The 21,747-nt window shown below is 31.2% G+C and overlaps 1 protein-coding gene across 1 annotated transcript; it reads right to left on the reverse strand.

Moving 5' to 3' along the window:
- Positions 1-1,890: 1,890 nt before the first annotated feature.
- Positions 1,891-4,145, reverse strand: LOC110672314 (BTB/POZ domain-containing protein At3g05675). Its single transcript, XM_021835052.2, has 2 exons — positions 3,984-4,145; positions 1,891-3,438 (listed from the first exon to the last, which is right to left on the reverse strand). The coding sequence occupies exon 2, from the start codon at positions 3,369-3,371 to the stop codon at positions 2,067-2,069; it is 1,305 nt and encodes a 434-aa protein (XP_021690744.2). The 5' UTR covers positions 3,372-3,438; positions 3,984-4,145; the 3' UTR covers positions 1,891-2,066.
- Positions 4,146-21,747: the final 17,602 nt, after the last annotated feature.

Consider the following 21,747-nt stretch of genomic DNA (forward strand, 5'->3'; position numbering starts at 1 on the left):
GTATATTTATGCAGGATAGGCGGTAGAACCGACCATATGCATGCAAAATAAATTTAAAATAAAAGAAATTGAAGAAAACTTACTTCAAATTCTTATAAATTTTGTAAGGTTTGTACAAAAGTTTTGGAGATGTAATTCCGGGTAGGACTTACAAAGGTTGCTCAACACATGAGCTTCCTAAGATCTACTACAAGGAAGTTACAAGGTTTGTAGGTGAGGTAGAGATAGGGCAGGATGGGAAGTAACCTTCTTGCTCCTTTCTTCACCTCGGGGTGAAACTCCTTCAGAACCTTTTTCGGATTCTCTTAGCTTTAGAAGCTTGAAGGGGAGAAGCTTGGGCTCAAGAAGCTTGAAGAATGGTTTGAAGTGGCCTCCCTTGCCTTGGATAAGTGCCTCCTTATATAGAAGTGATCAAGGGCAATTTTGTAATTTTTTTTGGAATCTTGAATAGTATTTGCCACTTACTTTTTTACGTGGGAACAATACTTGAACAGTGTCTTGAACAGTCTTTCATGTCGGGTGAACAGTAAAAGTAAACAGTGACAAGTAAACAATATCCCGTTAGATTTTTTGTAGGAAAGTAAAAGTAAAAAATTACAAGAGTAAAAATAAAAGCAGAATGAAAATAAGATGGATAATTTTACCACCATAAATTTCTTTTGCCGGTCTTAATTTTTTTTTTTTTTACAAGAGATTTGGTGCTTGTGAGGAGGTACCACAACCTTCATTATCATCATCCCCCAAATCGATTATGGGTTCTGAATCAGAATCAGCCGTAGAGGAATTTGTTTTGTTTTGCAATAACTGTTGCATTATTGCAAAATATTCATCATTTTTAACTCTTGCCAATCTAGCCATAGCATGTGATCGTTGAGCCAACTAATTTTGTACTGTATTTTGTGGCAAGAGGTTTTTTCCCTTAAGCCAGTTTTTTATTCCTTGATTTGTAATTACTTCAGGGACATTGAATATATATATATTGCCAATTTAACTTCACAATATAGCAACCCCAAGTTCACTGGACTGGATCCGAAATTCCATCTTCTTCCAGGAACTTTATATAAATATTGTTTGAACTGCCTTTTATCAGTGACAAACTTGGCTTCAGTTACTTACCACATGAAGCATCGATTGCAGGGTGCAGATTCCATTGGCTCATTTCCTCCAAATATGGAACTTATCTTGCATTGTTTTATATTCAGGAACCCTCTTCTCTATGCCCCACACTCCAAATCTATATGAGAATAAAAAGCCTTTTAATCATCTTCTCCATTCTGATATAACAAAAAAAGGGCAGCTTTTAAGATCTTGTCCAAAACCTTCCAAAAAATGATAGGAGTCGTCTGGCTTGCAAAACTTGCATTACCTTATCCCATAGGATTGCAAATCTTTCAAGATCCTTCAAGAAGAATTTTGAAGATGAAATTCACAATACTTCCAAACAAATTCAAAATACATGGACAGAGAATCTGAAAAGTAGCAAAGATTGGCCAGTGGAGAGTGTCAAATCACAAAGCTTGCTCCCCAAGCTAGTGTAATTTATGCAAAACCACCAAATGACAAGTTCAATCATATGATCGAATAACAAAAAAAGACAAGTAGGTTTTAAAGATGTAGGAAATAACCAGACTTGTCTTTTTAAATAAGGAATGACAATAGTAGGAGCTCAGTGATCAGATTCTTAGTGTCTCCTTTTTGTCTTCCACACTGTTTCACTAGCTACTAGCTAGTACAAATGACATACATAAATAAAAGGTACCTTTTGAGACATTAAATGGTCGGTGGGCTTGTATATTCACAAGACGTGGATTCTGTTTCAAAAATCCAATATCAGTTATCATGCCTTGCATAGCAGCCTCTGTAACCAATGCCATACATTTTTCTGGTTGGTTTGGTAAGACGCAAGATCCCCAAACTTGATTATGTGTATTTTTGGAAGTACAATTCATGGAGGAGCCAGATAAATACATAGAAAACAGATCTCAATTTCAAATAGACCTTGATTATGCAAAAATACATTAATGGGATCAAAACGGTCAATTCAATCAAAAAGTAATGTCACAACATCATAATGATAAATCAAAGGCTGAAGAACTGCCGACCCTGTCTAAGTCTTCTACCAATCTTCTCTTTGCTGACTTAGTTCTGTAACACCAAACCTCAAAAGCTTCACTCAAGTCAGGATACGTAACCTGGTCCGCATTCATCCAATCAGCCAAAATATCAGCTTGGTCATTTGATGGCAATGCTAATATCAATGAGACAATTGCCCCTTCAATACTCTGGCACAAGTATTCATCCATCTTGTAGGGAAAGCTTGAGTCCCCATTACACTTTGAGTCTAAGAGAGGTTTCATCTTCCTTATATAAGGCAGCCACATACTTAGTAGCTGCACCCTGTAAGTTGGCGCAAGAATCACATTTCCATAGCCAACTGCTTCCAATACCTTTGCAGTCAATTCAATCATCTTTAATTTCAAACCCCACATTACATAATCAAGTTTCTTGTCTTCAATTATCCCCAAAACTTTGCCAGAGATGTCAGCCCAGTTTATAACAAAATCCTTCATTAAATCCAACTTGGGAAGTATGTTACACATCCACTGAAGATCAGCTACACTCTGTAATATTTTGGCTTCTGCTGTCTCAGATATGAGGTCAGATTCCAAAAGCAGGGAGGACAGCTGCTTTTCAAATGAAGAAAAGACTTTGCTAAGGCCTACTTTCACTACTGATTTTACTTCATCATCAGCTCTAACCAGGGGCATGTCCTCATCTTCCCCTAACATATATTCAACTTGTTCCTGGGCAGAAATTTTAAGTTCATCACCAAATGGAGGACATGATCCACCAATAGATGTGGCAAAACGAACTGCTGAAACAAAAACATTTTTTGTAGCGCTTAAATCTACTTGTTGGATCCTGGCTATAATGGGCATAGCTATTGGACCCAGTTTTGAGACCATTTTCAAGATTTCTTCCTCTTCCTTGTCCTCCCAAGGAACGGCCTCTAGGTACTGGATGCAGCTTTTTGTGATCTCTTCACAGCTGAATGCAACTGAAACTTCAAGTATACCAACAGTGGACTTGACAGAGTCCAAAGAGTCCAAAAGCGAATCCACAGGGAGATACAGCAATCTCAATAAGTTAACATGATGATCATAATTAAAAGCTGAGCAATGAAGCTCCACATATGTACCAGAGTCCGGATTAGAGAGCAAATCAGCAAAGAACTTGCTCTTATTAACTAGTACAGAAGAGTGTAAATAGAAAATTTCAGGTCTTCCATTACAATTTCTCAAGCGTATGATTATATCACTAGTGCTCTGGTCTCCAAATCTGCAAGGTTTTTCTACTCCAGTTTTGTCCATGTGTGAGTAGGAATACAAAATTCATGCTTCATGCATTTAAATGGATAAAAAATCCAAATTGTGGCAACTGAAAAGAAAATGAAGATCATAGTGAACAAATAATTAGATTGAGATAGCATTATACATATTCCAAATGAGAAGGACAACTACAAATCATTCAAAAACATGGATTTGAAATGAGCAAAAATATTAGAAATTAAAAAGATAACATCAGAGAATGCAATTTTTTCCTCAACAAAAGCTTATACTAAGACCAGAAAATCAGTACTAATAAGCATAAAAGCACCAAATTTCTATATCAGCAGTGGTACAAACAACTGTCTAGATGATACTATTTCCCATATTAGCCAAATGTATAAATGCATATCCAAAAAGAATATTGCATCAATAAAGAAGACCTTAAAGCTTATTACAAATCATACAGAACAGATCACCAGAAAATACTACTACCCACGATCAGATCTTGGATAGTTAGCATACTGGAACACCCAAATCAACTTCAGGCCAATAAATATAATTAGCAGCGACAAGAAGAAAATCAAAGATAATAAAAAAGAACAGCAGAAAAAATTGCATAAACTTAAGAATTATACAGAGAGGAATAGGGTTTACCGAAATGGGAGATTTCCAATTGGAGACTAGCGTGGGATGCTGTAGTTTCGACATTGCAAAACAGGGAATTCTTCTCCCAGTAGATACTGGCAACACATTAGGGCTATGAAATTATCGATGAAGGTTTACGAGGAATACACGAGAAAGGAGAAAAGATTGCCTATATTCGTTGAAGGGCAGAATGGTCAATTTAGCCCTCAATTTTAGGGAAATGCTCCATTCCAACGTTAACACAGAAAATTGAATAGAAATTACTTAATTATTTAATTTATATATTTTAAGAATATATTATTTACTCTTTAAATTTTACTTTAATTAAATTATTTAATTTTTTTATTAAATTTTTTATTAATTAATATTAATTAAATTATTATTTATTTAAATCTCTTTATTTTAATAATACTAATTAATTAATCTATATATCTTAATAATTACTATTATTCCTCTATTTTAGTGAAACTAATTAATTAGTTCCTATATTTTGAAAACATAATATTTTAAATAACATATTCCTAAATGAAAATAAAAATTTTGTTGTGTGAAAACTAAGTATAAATTTACATTTTTTTAAAAATGTTCAAATATTTTCATTTCATTCCTTGGTATCATTTTTGTGCTTTTTGTATTGAAAAACAAATTTTCTATATTAACTTCTTAATTATTTGGAGATAAAGAAAAATTTATTAATCTTTTTTATACATATATTCTGTTGCAATTTCTATTAAAAGATAAAAAATAGAGAGAACGAGGAAGAAAATGGTATGAGTGTACAGAGAGAATTATGGGAAAAAGAAATAAGAAAGGAGAGTTAGTGTAATTTTGGTATAAATAACAAGAAGAATTAGAGAGTTAATAAAATTAAATTACGAGAATTAATTAATATATTTTTTAAAATATGGAGACCACTAATTAATTTTATTAAAACAAATAAATTAAATATTAGTTTGACTAAAATTAAAAGTTTTGACTAATGGAAAATTTGATAGAGAGACTAAGGACTTGTTTGATATTACTGTTAGAATTACTATTGAGAAAATCATTTTTTTAGATATACTACTTAGATAGTATTAAAAAATAATTTAAAATTAAACTTGGTAAGTTTTAATTATAAAAACACGAAAATAACGAAACAGTTTTTTTCAAATTATTTTTTTGAATAGCATCTAAAATTGTACTTTTATTTATAAAAATAGTTTTAACCCTCCAAACATAATATCAAACAGTCATTAAATAGTTTAATAAAAGTAAAATGCAATAATTAAATAGCATATTTTTTAAAATATAAAAATTAAATAATTAATTTTATTAAAATGTAGAAACTAAATAGTAATTTTTTCAAAATTTAATCATGATAAGAGGGAGAGGTACTAGAAATGGTAATGAATAGGGTACCCACAAAAATCACCTTACCCGAATCCGAATCCGATTAATATTGTTAAAATCTAAATCCATCTGAAACTCGAATAAAATTTATTTTCAACTACCTGAACTTTATTTCAAACCTGATTATTATTATTCAAAAATACTCTAACCCATTTAATTTTATATATTTTAATTAATAATTGACATAAAAATTATTTTTTATTAATAATTTATAATTTAAAATTTTAATAATTTCATAAAATATTTAAATTCAATTTTATTTAAAATAAACATATAATATTTATAAATATTATTATAAAAAATGTATATTTTATATTTAATTAAATATTTATATCAATAGGTTTGGGTATGAAAATATAAAATTCGAACTCGATTTGAATCATCATGAGTATTATTTTTTAAATCTTAACTTATCTTAAATTGCATTATATATTACTCAAATCTGATTATACACTGCTCAAACCTATCATATTAGGATTTGATCAGATCGGATACCTAAAAAAATTTGATCTATTACCATCCCTGAGACACACACTCTTAAAAAGTTTATTATACATACATGTGTATATGTATTAAAAAAGTTAATTTGTTTTAGTTATTGGACACTGCAAATTATTTTTATTGTTTTATTATGATATAAATAATGTGAAATTGTAACACCCCTATTGGTATAGCCTGGTATATTTTACTATTCCAGTGACCGGTGTCGGTCCGGACAATTAATGGGATTAGGGCCACACTTAAGACAACTTGAGAAGCCATAAACACAAATAATTAGTAATGTTTAACTAGTTAAGTATAAATAAGAAAAACAGAACATAAGAGGTTAAACGAGCCGAGAGTCACAGCGATGAGTGACCTCCTGAACGCATGCAAGTCGTTTTAAACTCAAATTTCGAACCGTAAAAGTGACGCTGTGGTCCTTAGGACCCTTATGAACACGATGGAAAAGAGAAAATCACGAAAAAAGCGTTAAGTCGGTCAAATAATTAGATCGGAGCGGAAGAAATATGGAATTATTTGCAAACCGATGAACAATGAGGGCCAATTTGGTCAATTGACCGAGAGTGACTCGACCTAATCACAAATAAAATCAGAGAAAAGAAAACTTCGAGATCGAGAATTAAATTAAAGAACTAATAGAAAAAAATAAATAGGAAAAAAAAAAGAAAAAGATGGAAAAGTCAAAGGTGATGACATCATGAATGATGTCATAAAGAATTAATTAAGTTATTTATTAAATGGGATTTTGTGGTCTTCCATCAACTAAAATAAATTAAGAAAAGAAATGAAAAAAATCAATTTTGGTCTTCTTTTTCATATGGTGCCGCCTCGCTCCCTCTCTCAACTCTCCCTCTCCACAAACTCCATTAAAGCTCAATTTTGAGCTTGTATATCATAAAATTTCACCATAGAAAAATTAGCCACCATAGTTAAAGCTTATCTAGGCAACTTGAGAAGAGGATTGGGCAAGAAAGAAAGAAGGAAAATTTGAAGAAAAGGAGGAAGAAAATTCTGCTCAAGGTTTGTAATACAAACCTTAATTTTTCTTGCTTAATTAGTGTTTATATGGCATTAAGAACTTGTACATAACCTTAAAATGAAATAAAAATATGTGAAGAGGAATAAACTAAAATTTTGGCCTGGTTGATGGGAGTACGATTGGTATGGTTTGATGTGTTTAAAGGGAATTAAATATGTTAATAAACTTACATTAGTATGGTGTTAAGATGGAAATGCACCAATTGTGATTGAATGAGTGAGTTAGGGTTTGAATGTTAGGGTTTATGAACCAAATTTTGGAGAAATGCATAAATGATATCTTTGACCAATTGTGGACTGAAAAATGGTCAATAATGACCAAAGGAAATGTATGGGAAGTGTTAGAATGGAAGACAAATTCGTAGGTCAATTGGTCATGCTGCTGGCAGCATGACCAAACCTATTTTGAAGGACCAAAACGGGAATTTTACAAGCCAATTGATATGCCACCAATTGGAGATGAAAATAGACATAAAATAGCACAATTTTCATTAAGGAACCATGGCCAAAAACTGACTAAAACTTGGTGAAACAATTGACCAAAGTGAAATGAGAGCAGGCTGCCACTGCACCAAACTGACCAAATGAATAGTAACTGTTCATTTGGTCATAATTCGAGCTAGACAGGTCAAATTGACCTGAAATTTTACCAACAATTAGATAAGATATATACCTAAAACTTTCATGAAGAATACCACCCCAAATTATGCCATTAACCTAGTCAAATTATTGAGCAAAGTTGAGTTATTGAACTTGCAACTCTGCAGAATTGCCATTGAGCAGTAAAGTTTCAATGGCTATAACTCTCTCTAGAAAACTCCGATTTAGGCGATTCTTGAACCGATGGAAACCTAAGACATAGTAGAACATTTCATATAAAGAAAGTTAGACCAAATTATGAACTTAACTTGATCAAATTACTGAACAAATTTGGACCAAAAATCTGCCAGAACCAAAATCTCGGCATGAATAGTGCACGTGAACAGTAATTGTATTTTGGCTATAACTTGAGCTACAAAACTCTAATTGGGGTGATCCAAAAATGAAAATACACTTAAGACAATAAGGAACATTTTCTATGAAGGAAGTTTTGCCAAATTCCAACAGTAGATTGACCAATGGAACAGTGCAACTTCAGAGCACCAAAACCGAAAATTGGCAATTTTGCCAAAATCACCTAAGCTTTGAGAAAATGGCCAAAACCAACAAGTTTAGTGATCAAAATGGGGTATGTGGGTGAAGTTGGAATTCCCATACCTATTAAGCCTTAGAAAGTCAACTATTTGACTTGAATAGTACAGTGAATAGTAACCCGAAATACAAAATTTAAAGAACGTCAAATTTAGCACGTTAGAGCTAGGTAATTGTGAAGCTAAATTTATTTTGAATTTATGTTAAGTTCTAGTACTGAAACATTATAAAATTGTGTATTTCAGTTGAAAAGAATATCGGGAAGGAACCCGAGGAACCGAGTCGAGGCTAAGGGACGACTCGCTTGAGGTTTGTGCACAATAAACCCTATTTAAGCATTTTATCCTTGAAAAATTGATTTAGTACGCATTATGAATTTATGAACTTTTGTGTTGCCACCTTGTGATTAAATTGTAACTTTGGAAATTGATTTGATTTTTGTATGCAATATTTAAATGAAATGTTTGAAATGGATTTTGATTCACACTTAGCATGACAGTTACTTATTATTCCTCCTCCATTTATAGGGTTAAGATCATTTATTTTCCTCTCTCTCTGGCTTGCCAGTTGAGGTTATAGATCGGATGAGTACTCATTAGCTAGCTAGCCACCTCCCTCATTGGTTTCGATTAATGGGGTTGAGATTACTTTGTCGTGGTGTACAACGCGGCATTGATCGAAAATTTTGTGTCATGGCTTAAGTTGTATATGACTCGGCAACACTGTGTTTATGAAATTGTTTGACTAAACTGTGTTTAATAGATTATTTGACAAAATGGTGTTATTATGAACTTGGATATTTGTGAAATGTGATTGAGAAATATTTAAAGTATGTTTGGCAATGAATGATTTATTTATGGCATTTTAAATTTTTATTGTGCACCACTGAGTATTTTTATACTCAGCGATGGCTTATTTTGCTGTCGCAGATAAGAGCAAGGAAAAAGCAGCAGAGTGAGCTGCGATTAAATCGATGATTACATTGATCTGTTGTACGGGTATTATTTTATACCCTTGTAGATAATCTTGATGTAAATATAAAAATGTTGTATGTATCAATGTAGTTGAGCAGTTGTAAATAAATTGTAATGATATTATTTTGGACTTTCTTCTGTAAATTTAATATTTGTACATATGAAATTCCTACTTTATGCTTTGTGAATGGAATTATTAACTATTCTGAGTTGATAAATTTGATTTGGATTGTGGAACTGTTTTGAAATGAATTTATTGGAGTTAAATTGTGATTTATTGGAGGTTGGAAATTGTGAAACATTTTTGGGAGTGTTTTTCTCAGGTATTTGAAGAACGGCTTTCTCCAAAAATAAACGGAACTCTGTCAAAATTTTTATAAAATTTGCGACAAAATTTAAATGGAAAAAATTTTTACTAGTATTTAAACTTGAATAAATGATTTTTAATTCTCATCAAAATACTCACCACTTACAAAATGTAGGAAAATCGTTGTAAAATCCCTTGTAGGGTACTTAATGAGTTATCGGTAGGTGAAGTTCGGTAGTTCATTAAGTATTCTACGGGATCATGTTATGCCGTACGGAGGGGTAAGGTGTGACAGAAATATTTGAATTTATATTCAGTAAATTTTATGACAATGATACTAAAAAAATTTAATTTAATTACATTCTATTGTTGTATTTTTTTAATATATAATATTGATTCCTTCAAAATATATAAACAATGAGTGTAATTCATTTTTTTAAATTAATTTTATATTTAACACTAACTTAGTGATGGAGCAAATTTTATTTAGTGGAGCCATTTATTTAATTACTCATTATATATATATATATATATATATATATATATATCACAATTAAATTTTGAAATAATTGTAAATAAAAACATAATTGCAAAAATAAATTTTAATAATTAAGTTATTTTCTAATTGCTTAATACATTAAAATATTAAAATGATGATTGCAAATTAAGAGTATTTTTCTTCTTATCTTTGCCACCTAATAGAATTTAAACATAAAATATTTTTATGCATTTCTCAAATTTTTATAATATTAAAAACAAAATTTTATAAATAAATTATATAGATATTTTAGAATAATAAATTATATAGATATTTTAGAATAATAAATTACATATTAATTTAGAATATAAAATTGACCCTTATTTTTTTTTTTACTAATTTTAATGAAAATTATTTAAAAATTGTTTATGGTGGATCATTTGATGACATTCAAGAGCATATAGCTCTTTTACTGCATTGGCCCCTTAAGAAAAATTTTCTGACTTCACTCCCAATCATGATAAACAGTCATAGAGGGTGTTTGATATAAATTACAAGTATGTCAGATCAGTTTTTAAATTTTATTTGGCAATACTAACTATTTTAATAAATGTCAAGGGATGAGTAAAATTTAATTTTTATTAAAATAACTGATTAAATTGAATTAATTAGAAATTTGATTTAATTTATTAAATAGATTCAATTTTAATTATTAAAAAATATTTTAATTGAACCAAACCCAAAAAAAAAATTGAAAAGAAGAGTTTGCTCTATGATATTTTGTGCCATAATGGTTTATCATCAGTGATGGTTTTGTGTTCGACTCTTGACACAAATACCAATGTTTTTTTTTTTTTTTTTATTGTTAACATCAAAAATCCTAGCCGGACATTTCCGTTTAGATGATCTGAGCCATTCAATCAATAATATAACTTAATAACTTTGCTTTTAGCAACCCACAAATAATGATTTTTTTTTTTTTTAATGTTAACATAAAAAATCCTAGCCGTACACTTCAGTTTAGATGATCAGAGCCATTCAATCCATAATGTAAATTTATAATTTTGCTTTTAGCAACCCACAAGGCCAAGCCTTCAGCAGCTCTTCTCACGAAGGTTTAAAGCAAAAAAATGTTAGCTAAAAATAACAGTATAGGTTAACCATTAAATACAAAAGTAATGATATCTTCTTCTTTTTTATATTTTATTTTAATTAAAATATTTTTTTAAAAGTTAAGAGAAATAACATATTTAATTTTTAAATATTAATATTATCAAATATTATAAATAAGAGATGTTATTTTGACACTAATTAAAATATTAAATATTATTTTAAAAGTTATTGATAATACTATAATAAAAAAATAAATTAACATAATTTATTTTTTTTAAAAATAATTTAATATTCTTTTTAATCATTATCACAGTAAATTTACTTATAAATTATTTTTTACTAAATATATTAACTACTTATTAATTATTTAAGCACTTTAACCATTGCTAAAATTTAAATACTCATAAGTCAAAATTAGCAATGGTGCATATAAGCTGAGCTAAAATTTAACCATTGTTGTATATAAGCTGAGCTAAGGCAAATACCCTCCTAGTTTTATTTTAATGGCGCTAATATAAAATCTACTCTATATAAAATAGTGTAATAATATTTAGATAAATATTTATATTAAAATTTATGCACAATTAATTAAGTATACATTATAATTAAAATAATAAATATATAAATTTTATTATTAATTTTTAATTTAAAAATCAAAAATTTTGTTTTATAAAGAGAAAATTACTATGTAGTACTTATATTTTAATAAAATTAACTACTTAATATATCTATTTTAAAAAATATACTATTTAATTTTTCTAATTTTTAGCCCATTAACTATTTAATCTCTCTCGTTAACTTTTTTATTAATTAAATTAGTCAAAAAAGAGAGAATAGCTATAAATAGGGATTAAATATTTGATAAATTTAAGATTATAAAGACTAAATAGTTGTAGTGTTTAAATTACAATGATTGAATAATTGAGTTGAAAATAAAATTGATTTGCTTTAAAATAATGGAAGAGGCTAAATAATTAACAAATTAAAATATAAAAAATTAAATAATTAATTTTTAAAAAAATTAAAACAGACTAAGTAAATAATTTTATAAAAATATATGGACCTAATAAAAATTTTTTCTTATATAAATTCAAATTTATAATAGTTTTACCTTTTATTTTAACTCAATGCGACGCTTTTGGAACTATATTACTTCCATCTCTGTTAGAAAGTCAGGAAAGTGTGACAAATTATACATTATTAATATATATTATTTATTATAGGAGAATATAATTTTTTGTTATTAAAATTTTTATAACATCATTAATAAATGAAATTTTTTATGCAAATTTTTTAAATAAAATTAATTTTTATAATTGATTGTAAAAGTTTTCTTACCCAATTGAAATATATTAATATATAGTTTGACAGAAAAAAAAATTATAATTTTATTTTTTCATAATTTAATAGGATAAGGTGAAGCCTTTCATGTGGGCTTTATTTTCATAGAATTGGGTTTTTCATATGAATTTTATTTGGATCGTAAATTATATTAGACTTATTATAGGCTTTAAAAGCCTTATACTAGTACAAGTCTTAATGTCAATTTGGCCACTGTGTTGAATCATGATATAATAAAATTATCAAGTTATGACTAATTTATTATAAAAACCATTTTTTAGATGAAAAGAAAGATAATTTCATTAAGAAGCAATAGAATGAGCAAACAAATTTGCAACGGCTATACTCACTAAGTGTGGAGGAAGAAGCTCTTTGATAAAGTAAAGACAAGAGAAGGCCCATGCGAGAGAAGAAGAAAATTAGCACACCAAGCCTAGACCAGTTGCTCAATCCTGCTTTTCAGTTGTTTCGTCCAGCAAATGACATGAGAAACTGAAATGGAATCGATCAGCTGGCAAAAGCTACAAATCAGGAGTATTGTTTGGCATGTAACCAATAGAGGAATTGTAAATATGAGCTGTATTATAGATCATTCTTTTTCTTGTATATATACGCCCTATACAGCAATAATTCATATATGAGAAAATACATTTTCTCTTCATTTTCTACTCTATTTTAATGGAAGAAAGCTTCTTCCTCATCTCTTTTTATTCTCTGTTCATGGTATTAGAGTAGTAAAGATCGTGCTTTTGTAATCCTATTTAACATTTCCCTCTTCTTTTTTGGATATATCTCTTGCTGCTGCTTCATCATGGCCGAAATTTCCAAGAAAGTGATGGAGCATTAACTTTCCCTGCTTAACTCTGACCACCCAGGCATGTCATTGGCCTAGAGCTGGTCCATGTTAATTGCATTGAGGGCCAAAGACAAACTTGGCTTTTGTTAGTGGTGCATGCTAGAAATCAAGGGATGGCTTTCCAGAGTCTGAGAAATGGCTCAAGGGTAATAGTGCGATTATTTCCTGGATCTTAAGCTTGATGTCTAAAGAAATAGTCAAAGCTTTTTTGTATGTATCATCTGCTAAAGATCTTTGGGAAGAACTTGCTCAGAGATTTGGTGTAAGCAATGGACCCTTGTTGTATCAAATCAACAGAGAACTATGCCCATTCAATCTAGGTAATATGTCACTTATAACTTACTTTATTAAACTCAAAAATCTGTGGGATGAGTTAGCTTGCCTTAAGCCATTCCCAGTATGTGAATGTGGAGCAACAAAAGAAATTGCTGAAATGGAAGACAACACTAAATTGCTTCAGTTTCTTATGGGATTGAACCCTTCATATGACCACGTCCGAAGCCAAATTGTTTTAATGGAACCATTCCCACCTATAAATAAAGCCTACTCCATGGTCTTGTAAGTTGAAACACAAAGAGAGGTCAATACTTTTAAATTGATAACACAGAGTCTTCTATTGCCATGATGGCTAAGGGACCAGCCCTTAAGAAAAATTATGAAAGCAGCAAGAATCAATTTAAGAATCGAGATGGGCTCAAGAAGGAAGGCAAATACTGTGAGCATCGCAAAACCACTGGACACTTCAAAGAGAGCTGCTTTAAAATCGTCAGGTACCCAGAATGGTTCAAATAAAGAAGGCTCAAACCATCTACTAATCTTGCTAAAAGTGCTTCTCAAGAAGAAAGAATAAGTGAACTTGCAGGGCATATCAAACAACCTGGTGAGTGGAATAGTGCAACCCTTACCAACTTAATTCAACAAGAAGTTATGAAAGCACTGAAAGGTAAAATGATTCACGAAGCTGGTTGTGTGGATTTCCTTGGGTTTGCTGGTAAGAATTCCAATAACTCTGCTTCATATAAATATAGTAATTGGATTATTGATAGTGGTGCAACCACTCATATGTGTTGTGATCGAAAATTATTCACAAATTTCACACACAAAAGACCTCCAGCCATATCCACCTACCTGATGGAACCACAAAAGTTATCACACACATAGGCACAATAAATTTACATCCACATTTATAACTAAAAAATGTGATTTATGTCCCCGAATTCAAACACAACCTGTTATCAATTTCTTAGCTATCCAAAGATTCCCATATTGAAGTTCTCTTCACTAAACCATTGTTATATGCAGAACCCTTGGACTAGGAAATTACTAGCTATTAGAAGGATAGACAGAGGATTATATAAGCTGACCACTGATTCGTTCAACTAAGTTCAACCTCCTTCAGTGTCCACTCCATCTAAGGACTTATATCAGCAGCCAAATAATTGTACTAAATCCTTGAATGTAACCAGTAGTACCTATGATTCCTATCTATGGCACCTAGGGCTTGCCATGCCTTTAAGTATAAACTTACTCATATTGTTGATATAAAGTACAGTGTAGAAAATTTTGATTGTGGGATTTGTCCTTTAGCCAAACAACAAAGGCTACCTTTGCCTACAAGTACTACAAATAGCTTAACCATATTTCAACTAAGGCATCTCGACTTATGGTCTCATACCAAACTAAATCTTTGTAAGGAGCATCTTACTTTCTTACCATTGTGGACGATCATAGTAGATAAACCAGGACACATTTACTAGCTGACAAATCTCAAGTACCCTCCACCATAACCACATTCTTAAACCTCATTGAAAATCATTTTCACACCACTGTCTCAATCATGAATGTGAGCCATTATTTACCCAAAAAGGCATTCTGCATCAATAGACCTGCACCTATACTCCCAACAAAACGAGGTCACCAAAAGCAAACATAAACATTTGCTCCAGGTTGCACAGGCCCTTCTATTTCAATCGCATTTACACAAAAATTTTAGGGATATACCATTCTTCATGCCACCTACATCATAAATCGATTGCCCACTGCAGTACTGGAAAAGCCCATATGAAATTCTTCACTCTAAACCACCTGACTACTAGATACTCAAAACCTTCGGATGCTTGTGCTATGGCACCAACATTACACTATCCAAAACAAAAATTGAGCCAAGAGCAATTAGAAGCATTTATTTGGGACATGCTATAGGCGATAAGGCTTGCAAACTCATGGATTTACAAACCAACATTATTTATAAGTCCAGAAATGTAAAGTTCTATGAACACATATTTCCCTATCAATCCGTTCGCCAAACTCAACCTCGAACACCTTCTCCTTATCCTGTACCCGAAGATGACATCCCAGAACTCACTCTTGATACCATAATCATACCGCTAGTAGACACCACCATTACTCTTCTAGTTCCACCAATAAGGAAAAGCATGAGGACTCATGTACCACCTACCTGGTTAAATAATTATGTGGCTATTGTCAACATCAACCATCTTTCCCAAATATTGTAAGTAATTATACTAGTTGAGAGACATATTTAGGTAAACTTGACAATCATCCTTCTCAATTTTCTAATATTTGTTTCAATCACAATCACCTTGAATTTGTTGCATAAGTATCATTAGCTCATGAACCTATTCCATATGAACAAGCAAATATGGATCCAAATTGGTCACTGGTGATGAAACAATAACTTGATACATTGTAGATTAATCAAACGTGGGATTTGGTTCCTTACCCCGCACATAAAAGACCCATTGCCTCTAAATGGGTTTTTAGAACGTAGCACAGTCAAAATGGCAGTGTAGATCGATACAAAGCATGCCTCATTGCAAAACGCTTTAATCAACTTGAAGGCATCTACACAGATGGCTTCAGCTCTATAGCCAAATTGGTCATAGTTTGACTGTTCCTAGCAATTGCTACTACTTCGAACTTGCCCATCCATCAAATCGATATTAACAATGCCTATTTACATGGGTCCATTGATGAAGAGCTCTTTATGTTGCCACCATTGGATTCACAGAAGCCAAAGAAGGACAAATGTGCAAGTTGAAGAAATCATTGTATTGCCTAAAGCAAGCTGGCCGCCAATGGAATAAGGAGTTCACTTCTAAATTACTTCAGTTTGGCTTTGTTAAGTGTCCTTATGATCACTGCTTATTTACTCGAGGAACTGGAGAACATTTCCTTGCCTTGATCATTTATGTTAAGGATGTTTTGATTACGAGCCCTTGTGAAGCTAACATTTCTAGAACTAAGACATTCCTTGATCAAGCTTTTACAACCAAGGATATGGGAATTGCAAAGTTCTTCCTAAGTTTGGAAATTGCTAGTTCCACTGCAGGTATGTACATTAGCCAGAAGAAATATATTATGGATATCTTAAAAGACCTTGGTATATGCAATGCAAAAACAGCTCGAGTACTGCTCCCACAAGGCATGAAACTTTCCTCTGAGACTAATGAAATCCTTCTGGCTCCCGACAAATATAAAAAGGCTCATTGGAAAATTATTGTATCTCAATTTTACTCGACCAGATATTTAGCTTAGTCAATACATGTAATGCCCTCAACAACTCTATTGGAATGCTGCCATCCATGTCCTACGATACCTCAAAGGGTGTCTTGGGAAAGGGCTATTCTTTCCATAAATAACGGCAATAGTGAATTAACAGCCTTTTGGGTTGGCCTCTTATACTGAAACTTAAAGATCAGTAACAGGTTTTTGCATATTTCTTGGCAAATCACTTATCTCATGGAAATCTAAAAAGCAATTGACTATAAGTCGATCTTCTGCCAAGTCTGAATATAAGTATGGCCTTCACAGTTTGTGAAATTCAATGGTTTTCTTACCTACTTTAGACATTCCAGATACAAATTTCTCTTCCTGCCTCCTTGTATTACAACAATCAAGCAACTCTTTACATCACCTCCAACTAAATTTTCCATGAATTAACAAAACATCTTGATATCAATTGTCATATAATCAAAGAGTAGATGACGAAAGGATTTGTTAAACCTTAACATATCCCTGCTCAATATCAACTGGCCGATGTATTCACAAAGAGCTTAAGCACTCCTTTTTTTCTCTACTCTTGTGTCCAAGTTGGGATTAATTGAGCTCAACGCTTCCCTAATCTCTAGCTTTAGAGGGGGAGGGACGGCCCTTGTGCTCAAGAAAAGAGAAGGCCCATGCAAGAGAAGAAGAAAATTAGTACATCAAGCCTAGCCCAGTTGCTCAATCCAGCTTCCAATTGCTTCATCCAGCTTTTACCACAAATGACGAGAAAAAAAAAATGGAATCAATCAGCTAGCAAGAGTTACAAATTAGGAATATTGTTTTACATGTAACCAACAAGAGAATTATAAATATGAGCTATATTCTAGATCATTCTTTTTCTTGTATATGTACACCCTATACAACAGTATTTCATATATGAGAAAATACATTCTCTCTTCATTTTCTACTCTGTTTTAATGGAAGAAAGCTTCTTCCTCATCTCTTTTTATTCTCTACTCACTATTCTCCTTCCAGATTCAATCCCCATCTAACACTTTAGCCTCTTTAGCAATACAATAAGCAAGCTTATTTTCTTCTCTTAACACAAAGGAGAATTTGACCTGCATGAACTTTAGAACTAGAAGCTTAATGTCTACAATGAATAGGTCCTGGAAAGGAAATGTTGCAGTACTATCACATAATGCATGGTTTGTGGACCAGTTATTACTCTCTACTATAAGAGCACGAAAACTTGTTGCCAACGCGAGATTCAAGCCAAATAAAAATAGCATGAGCTTCTGCAATACCCAACTCCCACCTTACTATAAGAACCTTTACTGCAGCCATCATAATGTCACCTTTATCATTCTTTATCACCAAACCTAAGCCAAGTCTCCCATCTTCAAAGATAGCTACATCGATATTCATTTTGTATTCGTCCGCTACTGATGGCTGCCAATAAACTTTCTTTATTCTATTCACACTTGTAGTTGGTCTTGAATTAGCCTCCTTATATTCATTCCATAAAGTGCAGCCGATTGAAAGCAAAGGCCAAGTTGTTTTGTTCAATTTAAAGAAAAATATAAAAATGTAAATAAATTTTCAACATATAAGAATAATTAAGTAGAGAAAGAAAATGATTTCATCTTGCTATAATATTAAATTTATAGTTGTTCTCAACGAGTTTTCATTTTTTTGGAGATGTTACATAATTGTTTTATTATCAATACTATTAAAGACATTTTTCTCAATATATGTAATCAAATAATAATTTCCCTCTTTCTATTTCACAGTCGAGTTTCACAATAATCATCACAGAAAAGGCACTTTTAATGCTTATAATTGGCAGTTGCAATAAGTAACATCAACACCAATTTCACAAGCATGTAAACTAATGAATACTCTTAAGTTTTTTTTTTTTTTATATTACATATTAATCATTAAAAAATGTATAATTATTATTCTACTAAATATAAAATAAAATACTAAAATAATATAAGATTAGGTATTATTATTTATTTTTAAATATTAAAATAATTTAATAAATTAAAATTTATTAAATATAATAATATTTTAAAAATTTTAATGGAATAAAGAAATTATTTCATTCTCTTCATAAGCTCCAGCATAACATGACAAATAACTCAACAAATTCAACCTCCCTCGATTGGAACAAATGGAGCAAAAATTCACCGAAGTCCTTTGAATCTGTCACATAAGATAATATTCAAGACGCAAATGGCTACAGTACCACATTTGCCTCATTGGCTGATTGTCACGATCCAACTCTATGGGTTGGACCAATACTAGGACCAGGGTAGATATAAAGCCTTCGAGGCCCGTAGTAAGTCTCACTATTCCTAAACTCATAACCAGGCCCAAATTCAATGCCCAATATACAAAACAAAATTAAAATAAAATATTATAAATCATTTAAGCTAGCTCAACTCAATTACCATTAGAATCCATAATTAGGGGAGTCTCAGCTCAACCCTGATACTAGTATACATAAACCATCCAATTTTCATTACTAATACAATAAATATATACACTGGTATCACAGTGAAGTTCTAATAATTGAATAAATAGATAAATAAATAAATAAAATGAAAATTACTAACTAAAAAGCACCACAACTTGCGGAGAAAAATGTAGTTTAGACTTGAAAATATAAACTTGCTCCTCCTGTAACCTGTGAGAAAAAATTTGTACAAGAATGAGCGTTGGACTTAAAGAGTTTAAATATTGATTATAGGTTCAATTTCTTTAACTACCTAAAAACTAGTGCAATTCTACCATAAATTGCACATACAACACATATAACAAACAATTCACTCAATATTTGCATGAGAAGATAATTTAGAGCTATTCATGCACCCAATGCATCACATCAATACATAAATCTGGGAGTTGATTCCCTATATAGCTCTCTCATCCAAATCTCACCAGCAAGTTCAACTCAAGTTAGACTTTCGATTAAATCTAAATGCAGAGGCCAGCGAGATTAACTTGAAGCCTTGCCTTAATCCATCTTTCCAGTCCATAAGTACCAGGTTCCAGCTAGACTAGCTCAAGCCGCGACTACCCGTATAATTTATATCTATATATACCATATATAAATAATACACTTGGCTCCAAATTATCCTCAAGGCGACAATCACAAATAAATAATAATAATTAAATATATAGTAACCAAAATGCCCCTAATATATTACTATTTATGTGCATAATTAAATATTTATAAAATGCATAAATATGCCAGCTATATAATTAATATTGCAATTATAAAAATAATCAATATCCAACTCATATACTAGTCGATCCAATTGTAGATGGTCTGACTGGAGAGAAGAAAGGTTACCCGACACCAATCACCTATACAGACGCACTAACCTCTATCATTTTACTGACAAAATTAACCAATTAATTTAATTAAAGAAGTAAGAATAATTCTAAAGGTCTTGCCAAAATTTCGATAAAGTCTTGCATATAATTAGACCTAACCTTCCTGTAAGAAAAATACAATAATAGCAACACACAGGGCTTCAAGCCCACAACAGCAATTATAATGCCCATCCAAGGCCTATAAGAGTCCTAATCTAGGTCCAATCCTCCAAATTCCAGCTTGTGTCCCTAACTCCTCTACGGTCCAAATAATTATTTTCAACACTTCAAAAAATTATGAAAATATTCTTGGAGGTTCTTAATAATATTATCTCAATATTATAATTAAAATTATTGCATTTCATACACCCATGAATATTTTATTAATTATTGAACTATAACTCAACTTAAGACAAAAAAGAGTGAATTTGCATTTAGAGTAACTATGCTAAATTTGACAGTTGAAATGCATCCAGGGTGTTTGAAAATGGTAGGAATGACTATAATATTGGCCTACTTTTGAGGTAGGTCTCACAACCTATGCATCTGGACCAAAACTGCAATCTCGGGCATTAATAGAATTTCTCCGAAATGAAAGTTCCTACATGAAGCCCACAGCATAAGGAGTTAGGAAAAAAATTTATTTAACCAAAAAGATGACTTTAAAGACTCGAAATCTCATCAGTAAGCTCACGAGTCTCAAAAATTTTTTTGCATCAAAAAATTCTCAAATTGGTGTCATTTCGAAGCTCTCAGAGTGTACAACATGCTGATGTACTTGGATTTTTGAGGAAATTTTTGGTTTGGGAAAATTTTGTTCGAAAGTCAAAATGAGCTAAAACTTTCAAAGCTCAATTGCACAAACCAAAAAACGATATCGTGCAAGTTTGGTATCTACACGATACCCATGAAGAGAGAAGCGTTTTGATATTAAGAACGCCAAAAACAGTGACTGGAGAAGGAAGTTTTGACTAAAAAAAGAAAAAAGAAAAGAAAGAAGAAAGAGAGAGAGAGAGAGAGAGAGAGAGAGATAGAGAGAGAATGGGGGGAGGGGGAGGAGGTGGCTGCTGCTCACGTTTTAATTTATTTTTTACTTTTACTTTTTAAATCATTAAACTTTTTATTCTTTCAACAAGGTTTAAAGTTCTTTTCAATGTAGTCCAAAACACTATAACACAATTAAATTAAATTTAATAATAATAATAATAGTAATAATGCATACATACATACAATACATTAAAACAATAATATAAAATATATTTAATACATGAATAGTAAAACTTCAATTAGAATTAATTTCATATGGTTAACATACTATTTATTTTTGGAGCACAACAATATATTTATCATTTATGCTATTAGTATAAAATTATATTATAACAAAATTCTAAGTTAAATACGTTCAAAGTTAAAATTCAAAGCTTGAATTTAGAACTTCAAAAGAATTTCATAAAAGCATCTTTAAACAATAATATAAATCTTAAAATAATACAATAAATAAGCAAACACTTGTTACTCGAGCTTTGCATAGATAGTTGAAAATGTTTTACTTCTATCTACCCTTGCTATAGTACGCCAGCTACCGTCCTCCATTTAAAACTAAGCCATCACATCTTACTACTCATTTATCTTTTTCAAACATCTCTAGTAACCATAATGCTTCTGCTACACCCTGTTGTGGTATCTTG

The sequence above is a fragment of the Hevea brasiliensis genome, chromosome 14 (assembly GCF_030052815.1).
Source record: "Hevea brasiliensis isolate MT/VB/25A 57/8 chromosome 14, ASM3005281v1, whole genome shotgun sequence".
Lineage (NCBI taxonomy): Eukaryota > Viridiplantae > Streptophyta > Magnoliopsida > Malpighiales > Euphorbiaceae > Hevea > Hevea brasiliensis.

Bases quoted from the DNA above. Each gene is read 5' to 3' on its own strand.
- LOC110672314 (XM_021835052.2), bottom strand. From the start codon at position 3,371: ATGGACAAAACTGGAGTAGAAAAACCTTGCAGATTTGGAGACCAGAGC.